General features: G+C 40.4%; 1 protein-coding gene across 5 annotated transcripts in view; it reads left to right on the forward strand.

The window, feature by feature from the left end:
- NR6A1 (nuclear receptor subfamily 6 group A member 1) overlaps positions 1–21,738 on the forward strand; it is a gene marked incomplete at both ends in the record, with an annotated part of 205,310 nt that overhangs the window by 23,046 nt on the left and 160,526 nt on the right. For all 5 annotated transcript variants that reach the window (XM_080708494.1, XM_080708495.1, XM_080708496.1 and 2 more), the window contains one exon: positions 11,609–11,650. In XM_080708494.1, coding sequence (XP_080564620.1) covers positions 11,609–11,650 — 42 coding nt within the window. The remainder of the gene's footprint in view (positions 1–11,608; positions 11,651–21,738) is intronic.

The raw sequence follows: 21,738 nt of genomic DNA on the forward strand, positions 1-21,738 counted from the left end.
CACTAAGTTGCTGAGAGCTTCACTAAGTAGCTGAGGCTGGCTTTGAACCTGTGCGATCCTCTTGTCTCAGCCTCCCAAGCGTGGAGATTACAAGTGTGTGCCACCACGCCCAGCTGCCATTTTCCAATATATCATTTATTTAATATTTTAAATATTGATTAGTTAATACTTTGCAACCCACACTTTAGGAAGAAATTTGTTTTTGTTATCTATTTTTTTGGTATTGGGGATGAAACCCAGAGGCATTCTACCTCTGAGCTACATCCCTAGCTCCTATTTTTTATTCTTTATTTTGAAACTGGGTCTCACTGAGTTGTAAAAGGCATTACTAAATAGCTGAGGCTGGCCGCGAACTACGATCCTCCTGTCTCAGTTCTTCCAAATGCTGTGTGTGTCACCATACCTGGCTTGTTTTTATTCTATGTGAAAAATTATTCCATAAATAGGAGGTTACAGTTGAAATAGGTTTAATGAAAATGTAATTGTATTAAGTTCTGGCAGATGCTGGGGTTTACCAGGGTCTCTGATGAGGCCTTTGTTAGAAACGGAGATTAGTAAGCATTACAGAGGTACCAGCCTAGATAGTCCCAAATTGAAATCAGAAGGATTAAAAGAGAATTGAAAAGATAGCAACTTTGGAGTGTCTTAAAATACTTTCTTGAGCTGTGGTGGTGCACGCTTGTAATCCCAGCATTTGGGAGGCTGAGACAGGAGGATCGTAGTTTGCAGGCAGCCTCAGCTACTACTTATTGAGGCCCTTTGCAACTCAGCGAGACCCTGTTTCAAAATAAAGAATAAAAAATAGGGCTGGGGGTGTAGCTTGGAGGTAGAATGCCCTTGGGTTCCATCCCCAGTACCTTAAAAAAAAAAAAGCCTTTTCTTTGTATCACGTACTTTCCCTCCTTTTCTTCATTTTTTTCACTTCTCTTTCTTTTCTTGCCTTGCTTTGACCTGCCTTTCCTCTTTTCTTTCTCATCTAAGAGAATTCAGTGGATTCCAGAGTAGAGAAGATTTTTACATGTATTTACCTGATATTTTGCTTTGTTTTATTTAACTTCTATGGGACAGGATTTTTATTTTATATAATTCAGATTTTTCTCAAACTTCAATCTCTTTTCTTCTCTCCATCTCTGATACTAGAGTTATACCCCCAGGCTTTTTTTTTGTTGTTGTGGTACTGGGGGTGGAACCCAGGGGCTTTTCTACCTCCGGGCTATACTCCCAGACCTATTTTATACTTTATTTGGAAACAGGGTCTCACTAAGTTGCTGAGAGCCTCACTAAGTAGCTGAGGCTGGCTTCGAACCTGTGTTATCCTCCTGTCTCAGCCTCCCAAGTGCGGGGATTACAAGTGTGCGCCACCACGTCTGGCCACTTTTTTAAAATTTTATTTTTTTTGCGGGTTTGGGTATGAAACCCAGGGGCATTTGACCTCTGAGCTACACCCCCTGCCCTAATTTTTATTCTTTATTTTGAAACAGGGTCTCACTAAGTTGCGGAGGGCCTCACTAAGTAACTGAGGCTGTCCTCGAACTGAGCTCTCCGGTCTCAGCCTTCCAAATGCTGGGATTACAAGTGTGCCCTACCACGCCCAGCTGATGAATTTTAAAAGTTGGGTGTAAAATATACAGTAATTTTATAGGCACTTATACTGCTATATAAAGTATTTGCTGAAGTAACTATAAGAAATCATAAACCTTCCTTTGTCTCTAAATTAGTGTTGGAAATGTGAATTTGAAGAAATTTTGCCAGCAGTTTTTGAAACATTTTATTGCACATAGAAGTGCAATAAAAACTTTCTCTGGTTTTATTTTCCTTTGTAGTTTTGAAATTTACATTTATAATATGAAATGTAATTACTATTTTAATGCATTATGTGATCTTACAGACAATGGTTACCTTATATGATTCTACCATAATTGGAGTCTATATTATAATTTGAATTTTAAAGATGGCATTCTTTTAGAAAAGTGATTGTTTATATCTTAGTTTGGTTTTTATTTATCTTTAGAACATTCTGAATCAGAAAAACATTTTCTATTGTCATTTTCTTATTGTCATTTTCTTATTTAATTTTGTATTGTGATACTCTTTCAAAACAAAAGGAAGAATTTTATGCTCATTTGTTTACAAAGTTTGTCTTACTAGTTATACAAGAAAAGGATTCAAGTCTGAATTATTTTATTATTTATTTATTTATTTATTTATTTTGGTGGTACTGGGTTCCTGGAAGCCCTTCTACCTCCGGTATACACTCCCACGGGCTACACTCCCAGACCTATTTTTTAACATTTTTATGTGGAAACAGAGTCTCTTAAGCCAGCGAGGTTGGCCCAAGCGCGGGGATTACAAGCGTGTGCCACCACGCCCGGCAAGTCTGAATTATTTTAAATAACATCTTTGTACTTTGAAAGAAATTATGGAGAAATTTTCTTAGAAATTAGTTCTTTTTCTTTTTTCTTTCTTTTTTTTTTGCAGACTGGGGATGGAACCCAAGGGCATTCTACCTCTGAGCTACACCCCCAGCCCTATTTTTCATTCTTTATTTTGAAACGGGGTCTTACTATGTTGTAGGAGGCCTCACTAAGTAGATGAGGCTGTCCTCAAACCCAGATCCTCCTGTCTCAGCCTCCCAAATGCTGGGATTACAAGTGTGCGCCACCACACCCGGTTAAGGATGCAAGTATTACACAGGAAAATTGTGATTTTAGTAGGGTGGGGTAGACTAGTATTTGTAGCACTTAAACGTACCCTAGTTAGATAATATCATTGGTTGGGAGGTCTGAAATCTCAATGGTTGACCCAAAGGACAAGTTTTTCCAGGAATATAGTAGCCTCACCAAGAAGCCAACGTCTCAGTAGTAGCATTGAATAACTTAATAAAAGTCCCTATTCCTTATGTGTTCAGAATGGAACCTTTTTTTTAGAGCTGCTACAAAGTGTGTGTGTGTGTGTGTGTGTGTGTGTGTGTGTGTGTGTGTGTGTTACCAGGAATTGAAATCAGGGCATTCTATATCCAAACTATACTCTCAGCTCTTTTGTTTGTTTTGAAACAGAGTCTCACTAGGTTGCTTCAAGACTTGTTAACTTGCTGTACTTGCAATCCTCTTTTTTCAGCCGTAATACCCACATTTAAGAGATAATCATTAGGAAAAAATACCAAAATGTGTTGTTGTTTTTGTGGTAGTGGCGATGGAACCCCCACTTTTGTGGTAGTGGGGATGGAACCCAGGGGTATTCTACGTCTGCAGCCCTTTCTCCTCTCCTCTCCTCTCCTCTCCTCTCCTCTCCTTTCCTTTCCTTTCTTTGGATGGAACCCAGGGGCATTTGATCTCTGAGCTACACCCCCTGCCCTATTTTTTATTTATTTTGAAACAGGGTCTCACTGAGTTGCCAAGGGCCTCATTAAGTAGCTGGGATTACAAGCATGTGCCACCACCCCCTGCTGGTCTTTATTTTTGAAACAGGGTTTCACTGAGTCATAGAGGGCCTCACTAAGTAGCTGAGGCTGGCCACAAACCATGATCCTCCTGTCTCAGCTTCCCAAGTGCTGGGATTACAAACATGCGCCACCACGCCCAGCTCTGTGTGTGTGTGTGTGTGTGTGTGTGTGTGTGTGTGTGTGTGTGTGTTATGTATCACACACATTACTCTGAAGTACTGGGCATACATTTTATAAACTCTTTTTTTTTTTTTTTTTTTGGTGGTACTGGGGATGGAACCCTTTTACCTCCAGGGTACACTCCCAGACCTATTTTGAATTTTTATTTGGAAACAGGGTCTCTTATAAACTCTTAATAAGACTGTGTGTGTGGTGGAACATGCTTGTAAGTCCAGTACTTGGGAGGCTGAGATAAGAGGATTGCAAGTTTGTGGCCAGCCTAAGGTACTTAGTAAGCCCCTGTTTCAAAATAAAGAATAAAGTAGGGCTAGGGGTGTAGCTTGGAGGTAGAATGTCCCTAGTTTCCATCCCCTTTACCACAACTCTTGATTCACTCCATTGCATAGGTGTGCCAGAATTTAATCATTCCCTTGTCACTTTGTCAAATGTTTGGGTGGTTTCAAATTTTGTACTCTTTGTTTCTAAGATTTCTAGGATTGATCCAAAGGGATATTTTAAAGGCCTTTGTACCTTTAAAATCCATGTTTAATTTTTATATAAGGATTAAAAAAAGAGAGAGAGAGAGAAAGGTCATCTCTTTAGTTGCATTTGCTCCTCACTAATGGATTTTCCAGAAAGAGCTTCTACTGTTCCATCAAACCATCTGTTGAGGATGGCATGGGGCACTTTCTGAAATGACTTTGGAAGCTCTCTGACCATTTTCAAATAAACTTTTTGATTTGCTAGATTTTTTTATTTCCAGTTTTTAAAGTGCTCATGAGTAAAAACATACCTCCTTCACTCATTCTCATCCCTCCTGGGAGCAACTTACTTACAGTTTTCAAAAGAAGGCCATAGCTGCTTCTGTCTCAGGCATCTCTTGTTACTCAAGAGGGGGCTCTGTGCTGTATGGTGTCAGGGTTTGCTCTATAAATTATGCCAATCCCCTCTACTGGTTGTTGCAAAGTATGCACTGTGCAAAGATAGGGTTTGATTAGCTAAGATGTTCTGAGAAGTCTCTTATTTTGGCTTTTGTAACTTTTTTCATGTAATAGCGTACAATTTCTTTAAACCTATAAAATGGGAATAATAGTATCTATTATTATTTTGGTAAAAATTATATAGAGTGTCAAGCTGATGTCTGGCACAGACTAAAGATTCATTAAAAGGTAACTGACAAACTATTTTTTTTTTTTTTGCGGGTCTGGGGATGGAACCCAGGGGCATTTGACCTCTGGGCTACACCCCCTGCCCTATTTTTTATTCTTTATTTTGAAACCGGGTCTCACTGAGTTGCAGAGGGCCTCACTAAGTAGCTGAGGCTGTCCGCGAACCGCGATCCTCCAGGTCTTAGCCTCCCGAATGCTGGGATTACAAGCGTGCGCCACCACGCCCGGCTCCTGACAAACTATTTTGTACATTTTCTTGTATGTATGTATGTATGTATGTATGTATGTATGTATGTTGAAATGTCATTACCCTCCAAGCTGAATAAAGAATTATCAACAGTCCCCTTTGTTTCTTTGGAGAATCAGAAATTGTAAATGAAAAGTGTCAGAGGTTCATCAGTGCATGCAATTTTCTGAGAAATCCCTGTACTATTTTTCTATGGAAACACTAATGACCTCCGACTCGTCAGTTCAAATTGCCTCCCTAAACTGTTTTCACCTCATTCTCCAACCACAGCCTTGAATCTGTGCACTGTTTTTGAAATGTTTTAAAATTGAAATGTCAAAATCTTGGGCTGGCTTTTCTGCCTTCAGTCTGCTTTCAAGGCTATAATTACAAAGCTCGAAGCCTGAAATGATAGGAAAGGTGATGTAGGATGATCAGATGGAAGTATTAATGTTTCCATAGAAATAGAGACAGTACTTGTAAACTTCATTTATGCTGAGCAAATACGTGGGCATAATAGTTATATAATTAAGAACCCTTGACTCACCCCTACTTTGCAGTGTGCTATTTTATTTTCTTTCTCAGATTTCATGTTAAAACGTGACTTAGGAAAAGGGCATTATTGTTGTTGAAGTTTTTAAAATGTGACCCTGACATTTGTGAAGGTAGAAAAGGGGAACTACCACTTGGAGCGCTGCCAGCTAGCTTTTGCTGCGTACTCAGGGTGCTATGTGCTTGCATTCAAAAACACTTAGTTATTTTTAAAGTATGGTATGTCAGGTTGCCTATGAGAAACAAAAGCTAATGGCCTGAGTGGTGCCTCACTTGATGGGTAGAAAAGCAAGAGGCAGATGTGAATATAATGCTCAGCCAAACCAAAGAAAAATGCTCCTGTATCTGCTTGGGTCTGGAGCTGGTATGTGGGCTGCAAGCTGAGCTGTACCTCAGGCTGTTGGCCTAGCTAGCCAGTGTTCATGACACAAAAAAAGAAAAACGGCCACATTTCTTCTCAGCCGCTGTCCACGCCATTCATTGTACCAGAAGGAGCCCAGAGGATGGGTGGACTTGGAGGAGGGATAAGCGAATTGGGAGGCATGTCTAGGATTTAAGCAGTTAGGAAGGTTTGTAGTATGTGTGTTGGTTGCCCCATAAAGCTTGCTTCTTGTTTGTTAGTACTGGAGGTTGGATCCAGGGCATTCTACCTTCCAGCTACATCCCTAACCCTATTTTGTTTTGAAGCAGGGTTACTACACGCTGGCCTCAAACCTGTGGGAACCTCTCCCCCGCCCCCTCCCGTCTCAACCTCCTATGTGCACACTGTTGGTTGGGGTGTGGTGAAAGAAAAGAGAGAAAGTTGAAATGGTAGGCAGGATATATGTAAAGGATATGTGTGATTTCTGTTTTGGGAAAAAATGTGATGTTCGATTAGAGTTGTAGAATTTTGTATTTTAAGGGTATGGGCTGCTGAGAATTCTGAATACATTGAGTAACTCGCAGAGTCCTAACCAGGAGCCATTGTTCAATTGCACTAAATTGCTTTCTAATAGATTAAAGTAACACTAACCTGCATTTGTAAGACACATTATGGAGTGCAGTTAAACTATTGTTTCTGGCCTGAATTTGTTGATGGGCATTACTCATAAGCCTTTAATGGTTCACATTTGGAAAAAGATACTCAAATGTTTTAAGTTGCTCTCATAATAAATATATAGCTTTGTAGTCAAATATAAAAAAAAATCCATTCTTAGGCCAGGTGTAGTGGCACATGCACATGTAGTGGGAGGCGGAGACAGGAGGATTGGGAGACAGGAGGATTGCGCAGGTTTGAAGCCAGCCATGCTGGCTTAAGAGACCCTGTTTCCAAATAAAAAAGTATATAAAAATAGGTCTGGGAATATAGCCTGGAGGTAGAAGGGTTTCCAGGAACCCCAGTACCACCAAAAAAAAAAAAAAAAAAAAAAAAAAAGTGGATTCTTTAATCTGTTACTATAACCAAACACAGTCTGAGTACTGATCTTTCTTTCTCTCTTTATTTTCCCTCCCTCCCTGCAGTACTGGGGATGGAACCCAGGGATGTTCTACCTCTAGGTGACACTCCCAGCCCTATTTTTTTTTATCCTTTATTTTGAAACAGTCTCACTGAGTTGCAGAGGGCCTCACTAAGTAGCTGTAGCTGTCTTTGAACTGCGTCCTCCTCTGGTCTCAGCCTCCCAAATGTTGGGATTACAAGCTGGGCACCACGCCAGGCTCTGATCATTTTCTTTTTATCAAATGCTTATATAGAGAAGAAATTGGCAACTGAAACTTCTTGTGTTGAAGGAGATTCCTAAACTTTGAGGCATTTATTGGTCATTTGTCATGAGGTGGGTGACATATGCGTACTCACCAAGTGTAGCTGAACATGATGGTTATTTTTAATCCCCATTTCAGGAAGTGTCTAAAACTAGTTAATTAAATAGAGAAAAAGTGGCAAATCTGGAATTTGAACCTAACTCTTATACACATGCTCATTTGAAATAATCATGAGTCTCCAATTTAAACTGTGCTTAAGTAAATATAAACTTTCCACTATAATTTCAGGTTTTACGTACATGTTGACTTGGTGATGATATTTTTAGAAGCATAACTTGGTTTTTTTTTTTTTTTTTTAATCTGTTTGAAAACAATTTAAGGCTGCCAGCCAAAGACCCTGGATTTCTGAGAATTCTCTCTTTTTTTTTTTTTTTTTTTGTGGTCCTGGGGATGGAACCCAGGGGCATTCTAGCTCTGAGCTACACCTCCAGCCCTGTTTTTTATTCTTTATTTTGAAACAAGGTCTCACTGAGTTGCAAAGGGCCTCACTAAGTAGATGAGGCTGTCTGTGAACCACAGTCCTCCTGCCTCAGCCTCCCAAATGCTGGGATTACAAGTGTGTATTACCACTCCCGGCTCTGAGAATATTTTCTAACTTTTTAGTGTATGCTGTGAGGCAGGTGGTTTTGGGGAGTCTATCTATAGGACTTAGGCATCTGCTTTTTACTGAATAGTTGAATTTTTGTTTTCAAGCTGAATCTAGTTGAATAAATTTAATTGAACATCTGTTGGGGTTGTAGTTAGCAGTGGTTTGCGTTGTAGGAACAAATAAGTTTGTTTGCTGAGAATCTGGGTAGACTCTCCTTAGAAATGGTAGCAGAATCTGGCCACTGGCACTGACTTAGGAGCACATGGTTTGTAGGTAAGATGAACGTTGTTCCCCATCTGCTCTCAGCCCCTCTGCTAGTGATTGTCTGTTAACCCAGAGACATCATTATCCAGTGGTCTCAGGGATAGATGGAGGGAATGTGACATACTTACTGAGTTCCATGGTCAGGGTTTTTTGTGACCATTGGGGAAAAAAAATGTTAAGGGTAAATATAAATAGACCTCCTCAGAGTAGTGAACATCTGGAATCACCACACCAAACAGTTTAAAAATTAAAAATCTAGTCAGGCATGATGGTGCCTGCTTGTAATCCCAGTACTTGGGAGGCTGAGACAGGAGGATTACAGGTTTGAAGCTAGCCTCAGCAACTTGGTGGGACCCTCAACAATTTAGTGAGATCTGTTTCCAAATAAGTAAAAAGGGCTGGAGATGTAGCTTGAAGGTACAGTGCCCCTGGGTTCAGTCTACAGTAACACACACAAACACACACACACACACACACACACACACACACACACACACACACACACCCTCCAAAACAAAAACCTCCAAATAATCTAAAAATACAAAAAGTTTAAAGAATTAGAGCAAGTTTCTACAGTGCCATTAGTGATAGTAAAGTTCTGATCCATATCATTAATGGCTCAGTGGTTGCCATAATGTACACTTTGTCCCCACAGACACAGCACCGAACCCCAGGGATCACTTAGTACTAGAAGCTCACCTATATTGAGCTCTTTTAAGTACAGTGAAAAATTTTTACACGCACTTTCTCACTTAATTCTTTAAGAGCCAGGTTTGGTACTTGGGAGGCTGAGACCAAAGATTTGAGGCTAGCCTGGGTAACTTCACAAGACCCTCTTTTGAAAGAAAAAAAAATAGGGCTGGGGGTGTAGCTCAGAGGTAGAACACCTCTGGGATCTATCCCTAGTCTTCTCCCTTATTCTCTGAAAAAAAAAAATTATAAGGTAGATGCTGTTGTTAATCCCAGTTTATAGCAAGGTTAAAGCTAATCTAGTTTAGATCATGTTGACATGGAGTGAAAGAAGGATAAATTTCCAGAAGAAAATCAGAGGGCTGTTCACAGGAGGGAGTCGTTATTTAAGTAGCTAAAACGCCATACGTGCTCATTTTAGTAATTTTTCTTAGTATTTTTTTTTTTTTGAGCATTCATTTCATTTATACTGGGAATTGAACCCAGGAGTGTTCTGCCTCTGAGCTAGAATCCCAGACCTTTATATTTTTTGTTCTGAAATAGGGTCTTGCCAAGTTGCTAACAGTCTCACTATGTTGCTGAGGCTGTCCTTTAACCGGTGATCCTCCTGTCCTAGCTTCCCAAGTTAGTAGGGTTACAGTGTCATGCTTGGCTCCAGCCCTTTCTTAAAGTTTTAAAAAATTTGAAACAGGGTCTTGCTAAGTTTCTGAGGCTGGCATTAAGCTTGCCATCTTCCTGTTTCAGCCTCCCGAGTAGTAGGGATTATAGCTTTGTGCCACTGTACCCAGCCAGAGATTTTCCTGAGGAAATATTAAGCCTGAGGATGAATAGAAAGCAAACGGGAGAAAAGTATGTATTTACTGGAGGTGGGGAGGGACAGCTCCCATCAACTACTGAGAAGGTATTGTATTTGCTGTCACTGCACTTGAGTTTTCTCTACAGTGTGATAGTTATGTACCACTCAGACAAATTTAACTCCGGCATTTATTTATTTATTTATTTATTTATTTATTTATTTATTTATTTATTTTGGTGGTACTGGAGGTGGAACCCAGAAGCGTTCTACCTCTGGGCTATACTCCCAGACTCATTTTATATTTTATTTGGAAACAGGGTCTCACTTAAGTTGCTGAGAGCCTCACTAAGTAGCTGAGGTTGGCTTCGAACCTGCGTGATCTTCCTGTCTCAGCCTCGCAAGCGCGGGGATTACAAGCGTGTGCCACCACGCCTGGCTTTGTTTTTGTTTTTTTGGGGGTACTGGAGTTCCTGGAAGCCCTTCTACCTCCGGGCTACACTCCCAGACCTATTTTATATTTTTTATTTGGAAACATGGTCTCTTAAGCCAGCAAAACTGGCTTCCAATCTGCGCGATCCTCCTGTCTCCACCTCCCAAGCGCGAGGATTACAAGCATGCGCCACCACGCCCAGCAACTCAGGCGTTTTTTATATGAAAAAAAAAATTTTTTTTTTTTTTTGGTGGTGCTGGGGATTAAATCCAGGGGCATTCTACCTCCCAGCTACATACACCCCAGCCCATTTTTAATTTATTTTATTTTATTTATTTTATTTATTTTTAAATTCTTTTGGTGGTACTGGAGATGGAACCCTTCTACCTCCAGGCTACACTCCCAGACCTATTTTATATATTTTTTTTATTTTGAAACAGGGTCTCTTAAGCTGGCTTCAAACCTGTGCGATCTTCCTGTCTCCACCTCCCAAACATGGGGATTACAAGTGTGTGCCACCATACCCGGCCTTTTATTTTTTATTTTGAAACCGGGTCTCACTAAGTTGCGGAGTGTCTCACTAAGTAGGTGAGGCTGTTCATAAACTGCTATCCTCCAGTCTCAGCCTCCCAAATGCTGAGATTACAAGCATGCACCATCATGCCCGACATGAAACATGTTTTGAGAGGTTTTTTATTTTAATTTGAATACCATGCTTATCTTTTTTTTTTTTTTTTTTTTTTTTTTGCAGTAGTAGGAATTGAACCCTGGGGTATATCCCCAGCTTTTTTTTTTTTTTTTTTTTTTTTAATCTTTTTTAGATAGGGTCTCAGGAAATTGCTGAGGTTGGATTTGAACTGAGGTTCTCTTGCCTCAGCCTCCCAAGCTTTGCTGGGTTTACAGGTGTGTGTCACTGAACCTGGCTTAGCATACTTATGTTTTTGGTGCCTGGGATTGAACTCAGGACCTGTGTGTGCTAAGCATGTTCTCTACCACAAAGGAGGAATTCCTTCCATTTGTGTGGGGGTCACATTTTCAGCATATGAAGGTTTTAAATAAAATTATTGTTTTATGTTATCGGTTCCTATTTTGTTTATTTTGCTTTCTTTCAGGAAAGAATTGATAGCAAGTAGACTATGACAGGTATTAAGTGAATTGTATTTTTCCGTGAGTTTTTATTCTAGCTGATGTTAGCGTTCTTCCTCAGGTCCTCGCGCTGTTGCTTATGTTGTGTGCTATGGATTGTGTTAGGTGTTATATATTGGTATCTTCCTACTCCTCATTACAACTCTGAGTAAGTGCTGTTATCTGTACTTTTAAAGCGTGAAGTGGGAACGCAGGCATATATAGTAGCTAAATGTATAGGTGCTAGGATTGAAACTCAGATTGACCTGTGAGTCTGAATTTTCTCCACTCTACTTGCTCTTTTTTATTTGGAGTCAGCTTGGAGTAATTCACAAATCATAATTTTTTCTATTGTTTTCTTTGTAGGTTTCTGTCAGGATGAGTTGACAGAGCTTGATCCAGGCACTAGTAAGTTCTGAATGTTATCCAATATTTGTTGGTAAGAAAGGGATGTGTTTATGCTTTTAAATGTATAATTTAAGGTATTATTGATAAGCTTTATATAATTGACTCTCAGATTTCTTTTCTTTCTTTTTTTTTTTTTTGTGGTACTGGGGATGGAACCCAGGGGCATTCTACCTTCGAGCTCCACCATCAGCCCTATTTTTTATTCTTTATTTGGAAACGGTCTCAGTAAGTTGTGGAGGGCTAAGTAGCTGATGCTGTCTGCGAATTGCAATCCTCTTCCTTCAGCCTCCCACATGCTGGGATTACAAGTGTGCCCCACCATGCCCAGCTTTTTTCTTTCTTTTTGGTACCTGAGATTGAACCTAGGGGCATTCTACCTCTGACCTATACCCTAGCCCTTTGGATTTTTGGTTTTTTGAAACAGCCTTGCCAGTTTGTTTTAGAGTCTCACTACTTTTCAGAGGCTGTCCTTGAATCTGCAATCATTCTGCCTCAGCCTCCCATGTACTGGGATTATAGACATATACACCACACTTGTCCATCTGTCATTCCTTACTTCTTTTTGTGATACTGAGGATTGAACCCAGGGGCATTCATTCTCCCTCCCTGCTATACTCCCAGCCCTATATTGTATTGTTTATTTTTGAAACAGGGCCTCACTAAGTAGCTGAGCCTGGCCGGGAACCTGAGATCCTCCTGTCTCAGCCTCCCAAGCACTGGGGTTACAGGAAGGTACCGCCGTACCCTGTTTATCTTTTCTAATACTCTTTTTCTAATGTTCAATGGCCAGCGTCTATTCATTTAATAGAAAGTTGATTTGCAGCAAATTTCTGCTTATTATTCATCTCCTTGCTCTGTTTTTCATCCTTCTATAAAACCAGCAGCAACAACAAAAAATTGTACTTTCACTTATGTATACTTAGGACCATATACTCTCAACCACTTTTCTAAAGTATTGACTAGTTTTGACAATTTATTTCAAAGAACCATGGTTCTTTTTTGTTTTGTTTTTGTGGTGCTAAGGATGGAACCCAGGGCTGCCTTCTACCCTTGGGCTACATTCCCACACCTGTTTTATATTTTATTTGGAAACAGGTCTCACTAAGTTGCCGAGAGCCTTACTGAGTAGCTGAGGCTGGCTTTGAACCTGCACAATCCTCCTGTCTCAGCTCCCAAGTACTGGGGTTACAAGTGTGCGGCACTATGCCCGGTGAACCATGCTTCATTTTAAAAAAAAGTACTATTAGCTGGATATGGTAGCGCATGACTATCATCCTAGTACTTGGGAGGATGTGAAGGAGGATTGTAGATTTGAGGCCAGCCTTAACTACTTTTCGAGACTATTTCAAAATAAAAAGTAAAATAGGAGTGGGGGTATAGAACAGAGGTAGAATATCCCTGGTTCAATCTCCAGTAACTAAAACACACACACACACACACACACACACACACACACACACACACACACACACGCGCGCAATTACTACTGATAACCCTTGTGGCAGTTTAATGTGTAAAGTATTTGTATTTATATTCTTAAGGTTAAGAATGTTATGAAAGTGACTATTAGAAAGTCCACCTCAATGATGAGCATAGATCATGACTTTTGGTAGCACAAAGTGCTGCCAAATGTAGCATGAAGCCAGGCGTGGTGGCACACGCTTGTAATCCCAGCATTTGGGAGGCTGAGACTGGAGGATCACGGTTCGCAGACAGCCTCAGCTACTTAGTGAGACCCTCTGCAACTCAGTGAGACGCGGTTTCAAAATAAAGAATAAAAAATAGGGCAGGGGGTGTAGCTCAGAGCTCGAATGCCCCTGGGTTCCATCCCCAGACACGCAAAAAAAAAAAAAAAAAAAAGACTAAAAAATAGGGCTGGAGGTGTAGCTCAGATGCACAATGTCCCTGGGTTTCATCCCAGTACCACAAAAATAATAACAAAAAAGAAAAAGTAGCCAGGCGTGGTGGCGCACGCTTGTAATCCCCATGCTTGGGAGGCTGAGACAGGAGGATCGCGCTGGTTTGAAGCCAGCCTCTCTGGCTTAAGAGACCCTGTTTCCAAATAAAAATATAAAATAGGTCTGGGAGTGTAGCCCTGAGGTAGAAGGGCTTCCAGGAACCCCAGTACCACCAAGAAAAGAAAAGAAAAGAAAAGAAAAAGTAGCATGCAACATTTTGGTAGTTCTGGAGAGGGTTATAAATGTTAGAAATGAAACATGAGAGCATCTGTTGTATACAGATCTTATTTTGCACTAATGCACAAAGGTCAAATGATAATTTAGTTTTAGAATTCATGAGATAGTCTAGAGTAACTTTTCAGTGGTAGAACTTTTAAAAGTCAAGGGGCTGACTGTCACCAATCTGCTATTAAGCAATGTTTAGATAAAGCTTATCTTTCCACTATTCTAGTACCAGCTTTGAAAGCTTTGAAAGAGTGGACCTTCTCATACATTTCCCCCATCTAATAGTATAAATACCCATTTGTTACGGGTATTTATGCTATTAGTTGTGAAACAAAATAAGTTCTGTGATGCTTATCAAACAGTAAGAGTTGTGGTTTTGGAGTTGTAAAATTTAGAACCAGTCTTTTGTTCTTGTTGTTTTGCAGTACTGGGGATTGTACCCAGGGCTTTGCACATGTTAGGCAAGTGCTCTCCCATTCATCGACCTACATCCCCAGCCTCTTTGTCTTGTTTTGAGACAGGATCTTGCTGAGTTGCCTGCCTGGCCTCACACTTGTGCGTTTCCTGCCTCAGTCTCCGGAGTAGCTGGGATTCCCAGTGCATATCACTGTGTCTACCTCAAATCAGTTTAGTATTAGGTCATGTAGCTTCAGTATACCAGTTGCTGTGGATGCACTCTTCTTTCTCTGTCATATTTTTATGAATAGCCTTAACTTTAGGAGGTAGAAAAGGTAAATTCAGTTGTTTTCTTGAGTCATGGTCCTTTTTGTGTGTGTGGTACTAGCGATTGAACTCGAATGTTCTACCTCCGAGCCACACCCCCAGCCTTATTTTACTTTTATTTTGACACAGGTTGACGAGAGTCTCACTCCTTGCTGAGGCTGGTCTTGAACATTCTATCCTCCTGTCTCAGACTCCCAAGTACTGGGATTACAGGTTTGTACTATGCCTGGTTTGAGTCACGACTCTTTCTTAGAAGCGTTATTGAGCCCTATGAAGAACATTGAGATAATCTGTAATCTTTCAGACAGTTATACATAAGACGCTCCAAAAATAGTTGAAAACTCTATTTGTGCTGGGGATTGGTGGCACATGCTCTTAATCTCAGTACTTGGGAGGCCGAGACAGGAGGATCATAGGTTCGTGGCCAGCCTCAGTAACTTAGTCCCTCTGCAATTTAGTGAGGCCGTGTTTCAAAATAAAATAATAAAATAGGGCTGGAGGTGTAGCTCAGAGATAGAGTGCTGCTGAGTTCAATCCCCAGAACTATAAAAACAAAAAAACAAAACCTCAGTTTGTTAAGTAGTGTGTGTTATTTTTGCTCCAGGCCCAGTTCTAGGCTCCAGGGTTGCACAGTGATTTATGTATAGCTCCTGCCCTCATCTGTGAACAGTCTATTTGAAAAGACACTTTTCAGACCTTGAGTTTTTCACATAGTATCCAAGTTTATTCTTGTATGCACTTGGTAGCTTAGCCACTGAAAGTAGCTCATGCCATTTGCTGAGAAAGGCCCTTGAGATTCTCATACAGATTATTGTTGATTTAGGCTGCCAGATAATCCTAGCTCATTTCACCATTTATCCCTGGGAACCCTAGCTGAGTATGGTGCCCTACAGACCTTTTCCTTTCATGAGGATGAACATAAATTTTTTTTATCAGTATAGAATGAAAGTCAAACTATTATTAAAAATCATCCTTAGTGTTTGTGGGTAGTATTTGCAGTAATTTTTATATTTTTATCTTTGAAAAATTAGTGTTATGTTTATTCTTCTTTTGAAGAAATACATAAGGATCTGCTAGGTGTGGTGGCACATACCTGTAATCCCAGTACTTAGGAGGCCGAGACAGGAGGATCGCAGGTTTGAGGACAGCCTCAGCAGTTTAGTGAGACCCTCTACCACTTAGACCCTGTTTTAAACTAAAAAATAAAATACAACTGGGGCATAGCTTATCAGTAGAAAGCCCCTGGGTTCAATTCCCAGTTCTATCACTTAAAAAAAATTCCTGCTGGGCGTGGTGGTGCACGCTTGGGAGGCAGAAACAGGAGGATCACACAGGTTCGAAGCCAGCCGAGCTGGCTTAAGAGACCCTGTTTCCAAATAAAAAGTATAAAATAGGTCTGGGGGTGTAGCCTGGAGGTAGAAGGGTTTTCAGGAACCCCAGTACCCCCCCCCAAAAAAAAACGATTGTTATAATAGCAAATAGGCAAAAGTAAAAATTTTCAGTCACTCTGTACTGACCTTGGGTTTAAATAGGCATGCTTTACCCTATCAAATAATAAGCCTCAAGACTGAGATGAGCTGTGTACGTTGTATTAAATTGATTATGGACCAGGCATAGTGGTGCATTCCAGTAATCCCAGTACTTGGGAAACTGAGACCAGAGGATCGCAGGTTTGAGGCCAGCCTGAACAACTTGGGGAGGCCCTCAGCAATTTAGTGATACCCTGTTTAAAAGGGTTGCAAATACAGTTTAGAGGTAGAACAACGCTGGGTTCAATCCCCAGTAGCACCAACCCCCCCAAAAAAAAAAACCCCAACAACCCCCCACACACACACACATGCTTTTTGTGTGAGTGTGTGCGCGTGTGTGGTACTGGGGGTGGAACCCAGGGGCTCTCTACCTTCGGGCTACACTCCCAAACCTATTTTATACTTTATTTGGAAACAGGGCCTCAATAAGTTGCTGAGAGCCTCACTAAGTAGCTGAGGCTGGCTTTGAACCCTTTTGGATCCAACTGTCTCAGCCTCCCAAGGGCTGGATTACAAGCTTGGGCCACCACACCCAGCTTTGTTTGTTTTTAAAACAGGGTCTTGCTAAGTTCCTGAGGCTGGCCTTGAACAGATCCTCATCGCTCAGCCTCCCAAGAACTGATTACTCAGTTATGTTTTTTCTTTTTCTTTTTTGTTTTTGTTTTTGTTTTTGTTTTTGTTTGCGGTACTGGAGATGGAACCCAGGGGCATTCTACCTCCAAGCTATACCCCCAGCCCTATTTTTTTAGTCTTTATTTTGAAGCATGGATCACCATGGCCAAGGATGGGTTTTTTTTTTTTTTTTTTTTTTTTTGCAGTACAGGGGCATTCTACCTCTGAGCAACACCCCCAACCCTATTTTTTATTCTTTATTTTGAAACAGGATCTCACTGAGTTGCAAAGGGCCTAAGTAGCTGAGGCTGTCCATGGACCACGATCCTGTCTCAGCCTTCCAAATGCTGGGATTACAAGTGTGTACTACCAAGCCCAGCGATCATGGGTTTTGATAACTGCAAATTTCATGGATCCTGACTGGATGGAAAAGAACAACACATCCTATATTAATATCTCATACTTTTTGCACATTAGATGGAGAATAATAGGGATTTTGTTATATCTTTGGAATTTGGAAGCTCAGTGCCTACCCTGTCCCCCAGATTTCTAGTAGGGAGTGCCTGTTTACTCTTGCTTATTTTGTAACAGGAAATATCTTTGCTGCTAATTTCCAGTTGTGCTTGGTTGTGGCTATAGACAGCAGATTTTGGACAACAGGTGGGATGTGTTAGAACTAGTTGAGTAAAGACTGATTTTGTCTAATTTAAATATTCATTTTTTTTTTCTTAGCCTTTTCTGTGGCAGAGCAGTTGAACAGCTATGCTTAGAGTATGGGCAACTGTTCACACTCTGGCTGTCTTCCTATGATTCGTGGGCTTCCTGGAGTCCAATGTTATGGCACAGGTTCAGGCTAAGTTCATTTCTACAAGAAGTGCCCCAATACCGTGCCTATTAGCATAAGCTAGGGACAAGGGCAGTCAGAGGTAAAGAGAAGTTCAGAACAGCATAACCTTTCTGTGCTTCTGTTTCCAAATAATCTCAGGCTGCTCTGCTCCTGAGTTTTTCCCCCCAGCCATCATGTTTACCATGTAGTTGTAAAACACAAGAGAACAAGGACTGACTTGATACAGGGAAGTTAGAGAATAGAAGTCATTGTTGCTTAAAACAGGAGAAATAATTGATTTATGTTTTGGGGCCAATTAGGCTATAAAACAGGAATGGTAAAGAGAACTGTGACTTCAGGACAGCCTTTGCTCTGATTTCTGTCCCATAGACGAGAGGGCTGTCAGCTTTCTAGGCTAAATTATTAATTCCTTTCATGCCTCTCAGGGATTGTAAACAGCACGTAATACAGGGAGACAATTGGTCCTGTTCAGTTATTGGGCAGATACAGGGTCAAAGGGTAAGGAGTTGGATTAGCAGCAGCTGTTCTTCCTTCCCAGTTAAACTTTTGTTTCTTATTATTTCAGAAAAGCTATTCCTGTATTTTTGGCCTCTGTATACTTAAGTTTATTTCTCTTCTTAGAAATCCTAAAATGTAAACATTGACCCAAATTGAAAATACTCATTTTAGTTCAGTTTACAGAGTTGAAGATGAATATTCTTTTTGGTGTATGCCATCTATGCTGTCTGGCACTCGAAGGACACTATGCCAAGGAAAGTAGCTACTTGGAGTGAAACAGATTAGCTTTTAGCTTTTAGCTTTTTTTTTTTTTTTTTTTAACCTAGTTGTTGAGGACCTTGGTTCAGCTTAATTTTAAAAAAAAAAAGAAGTTAGCTGGGCACGATGGTGCACGCTTGTAATCCCAGCATTCAGGAGGCTGAGACAGGAGGATCACAGTTCACGGATAGCCTCAGCTACTCAGTGAGGCCCTTTCCAACTCAGTGAGACCCTATTCAAAATAAAGAATAAAAAATAGGGCTGGGGATGTAGCTTGGAGGTAGAATGCCCCTGGGTTCCATCCCCAGAACTGCCCCCCCCCAAAAAAAAATTGCTTTTGTTTAGACTGTGAAGAGAGTAACTTATGTTCACTGTGGAAAGCACTGAAAGTAAAATATAAGAATCACTAATCCCACCACCTGGATATAGCCATTATTTCTTACTTCAAAATATATCCTAATATAGCTTTCTAGTTTGTGTCTAAGATTATCTTTTATATAATTAGGAATCATACTGTGTGTGAAGTTTCGTATCCTGTTTGTTTTCCCCACTTATTGTTACATTGAGAATATTGACCTATCAGGAAATATTTTTCATAAATATTTTAAATTAATTTTTCTTTTTGTGGTACTGGGGTTCCTGGAAACCCTTCTACCTTCGGGCTACACTCCCAGACTATTTCTATACTTTTTTATTTGTACACAGGGTCTCTTAAGCCAGTGCGGCTGGCTTCGATCCTGCGTGATCCTCCTGTCTCCGCCTCCCATGTGCGGGGATTATAAGCATGCGCCACCATGCCCGGCCTTCATAAATATTTTTAATGGCAAGACAGGTGGCTCATATCTATAATCCTACTACTTAGGAGACTGTGACAGGAGGATCACTGGTTTGAGGCCCACCTTAGAACTTAGACCCTTACTTAGCAATTCAGCAAGGCCCTGCTTAAAAAAAGGGGTGGGGGAGAAGTGCTGGAGGTGTAGATCAGATTGAACTTGGATTCAACTTCATTATTGAGTGCACACACACATACACACATGCAGCAGGATAATATTTCATTGAAATTGAATAGCTTTACCACAATTTATTTAACCATTCTTGGTTCTTGGGCTTTTAGATGGTTTCTACTTTTTCTACATTATAAATAATGTTATAGCCAGGCGTGGTGGTGCATTCTTGTAATCCCAGTACTTGAGAGGCTGAGACGGAATGATAGCAGGTTAGTTACCAGCCTCAGATAAATACTTAGTGAGGCCCTCTGCAATTGAGTTATACCCTGTTTCAAAATAATAAAAAAAATAGGGCTGGGGGTGTAGCTTGGAGTTAGAATGCCCTGGGTGCAATATCGAGTTCTGAAAAGAAAAGTCACAGGAACATTTTTGTCTGTAAATTTTTATAATCTACATTTCAAATGAGCACTTTAGCTTTTCAAATAAGCAATACCTTCTGAATTAAGAGCATGAATATTGGCTCAAGATTGTTTGGGTACAGTTTAGCTTCAGTATTTATTAACTGCAATCTTGGTTCTTTATTCTTCCTGTGTTTCAGTTTTCTCATCCAATAGGCTCTTTTAAGAATTAGATGAAGTAATATATGTACAGGGTTTATGACAGTGCCTGGAAAATGGAAAACACTATTACATGTATTCTCTTCGAGCTTACACAGTATAATGTTGAAATTCTTAGTATGTTCTGATGACCTGTTGTACATTTTATCTAATTAAACTAGCTTGTGTTTTTTAATGACACAAAGATAAATTATTCTAGATGTTAACAAGTATAAGTTACTACTTCAAGTATATAGTTCAGTAACAGGAACAGAGCCCATGTATTGCTTGACCATTGGGTCGAGATTGTTCTTCAGTATCTGACTATTACCAGGTTTGGCCCTTAGCCAGTAGCAGGTAATGTCCCAAATGACCATTTGCTAACCTATATTTTTAACTTCTTTGTACACTAAGGTTATCTCTCTGCTTATTAAAAACAAATGCTCAGATTATGTTTTCTCTCTTTGGCTAATCACAAGGTCTAATAGAAAGCATACTGAGGAAAAAATTTGTACAATTAAAATCTGACCACTATCACCTAATTTTTTCTTTTTCCTGAACTCAGGATTGAACCCAGAGGCATTCTATCTCCAAGCTATACTCCCAGCCTGCTTTTTTTATTCTTTATTTTTAAACAGGGTCTCACTAAGTTGCAGAGGGTCTAAGTAGCTGAGATTGGCCATGAACCTGCAATCTTTTTGTCTCAGCCTCCCAAGTAGTGGGATTACAAGCATATGCCATCATGCCCAGTTCTTTTTATGTTTGAAACAGGGTCCACCAAGTTGATGAGGGTCTCACCAAGTTGCTGAGGCTGGCTTCAAATCTGCAATCCTCCTCTTTTAGCATCCCAAGTTGGTATTATAGGTGTACACTACCAGCTATTAATACCATTTGAAAAATACTGTATGTTTAGAATTCTTGCGGCTGGGCGTGGTGGAGCATGCTTGTAATCCCCACGCTTGGGAGGCTGAGACAGGAGGATCGCGCTGGTTTGAAGCCAGCCTCGCTGGCTTAAGAGACCCTGTTTCCAAATAAAAATATAAAATAGGTCTGGGAGTGTAGCCCGGAGGTAGAACAGTTTCCAGGAACCCCAGTACCACCAAAAAAAAAAAAAAAAAAAGAATTCTTTCTGACCTAGACTTACTTACTTACTTTATTTTTATAGTACTAGGGATGGAACCCAAGGGTTGTCTATTTCCAGGCTATATCCCCAGACCTATTAAATTTTTATTTGGAAACAGGTTCTCACCAAGTTGCTGAGAGCTGGCATTAAACCTGTGATCTTCCTATCTCAGCCTCCCAAGTACTGAGATTACACATATGCACCACCATGCTTTGGCAGACATAGACTTTAAAAAATGAAATGTATTCTATTGGTGAAGGACCTAGTGAATGAACATTTAAAAGAGACTCAAAATTTAATCTTTACCCTTTCTTGCCTTATTGGTAAATGCCTACCAACTAGGGATTCTGGGATAATGAGATAAACAGGTAAGATTAAAACACACACATACACACACACACACACACACACCAAAAAATCAGCTTCATCTGAAGATAGCCTGTCACCACAACTTGCTCTGGCTGTAGTCAGCTGTGAAGTATCTTGGGGTCCTAAGGAGACCATCTGTACCCATACACCCATGTATAGAGTATCTAGATATTTTCTCCAGATTTCCAGAATTCTCTCTCATGTTTTAATTGGCTCCATTTGCAGTTGTCAGACTCTGTCAACACCCACAACTTGTGAGCTGAATATGGTGGCACACACCTGTAATTCCAATACTTGGGTGGCTGAGACAGGATGATCACAGGTTTGCGGATAGCCTTAGCTGCCCTAATGAGGCCCTCCACAATTGAATGAGACTCTGTTTCAAAATAAAAAATAGGGTTGG

The sequence above is a fragment of the Muscardinus avellanarius genome (genome assembly GCF_963383645.1).
Source record: "Muscardinus avellanarius genome assembly, chromosome: 13".
Classification (NCBI taxonomy): Eukaryota; Metazoa; Chordata; class Mammalia; order Rodentia; family Gliridae; genus Muscardinus; species Muscardinus avellanarius.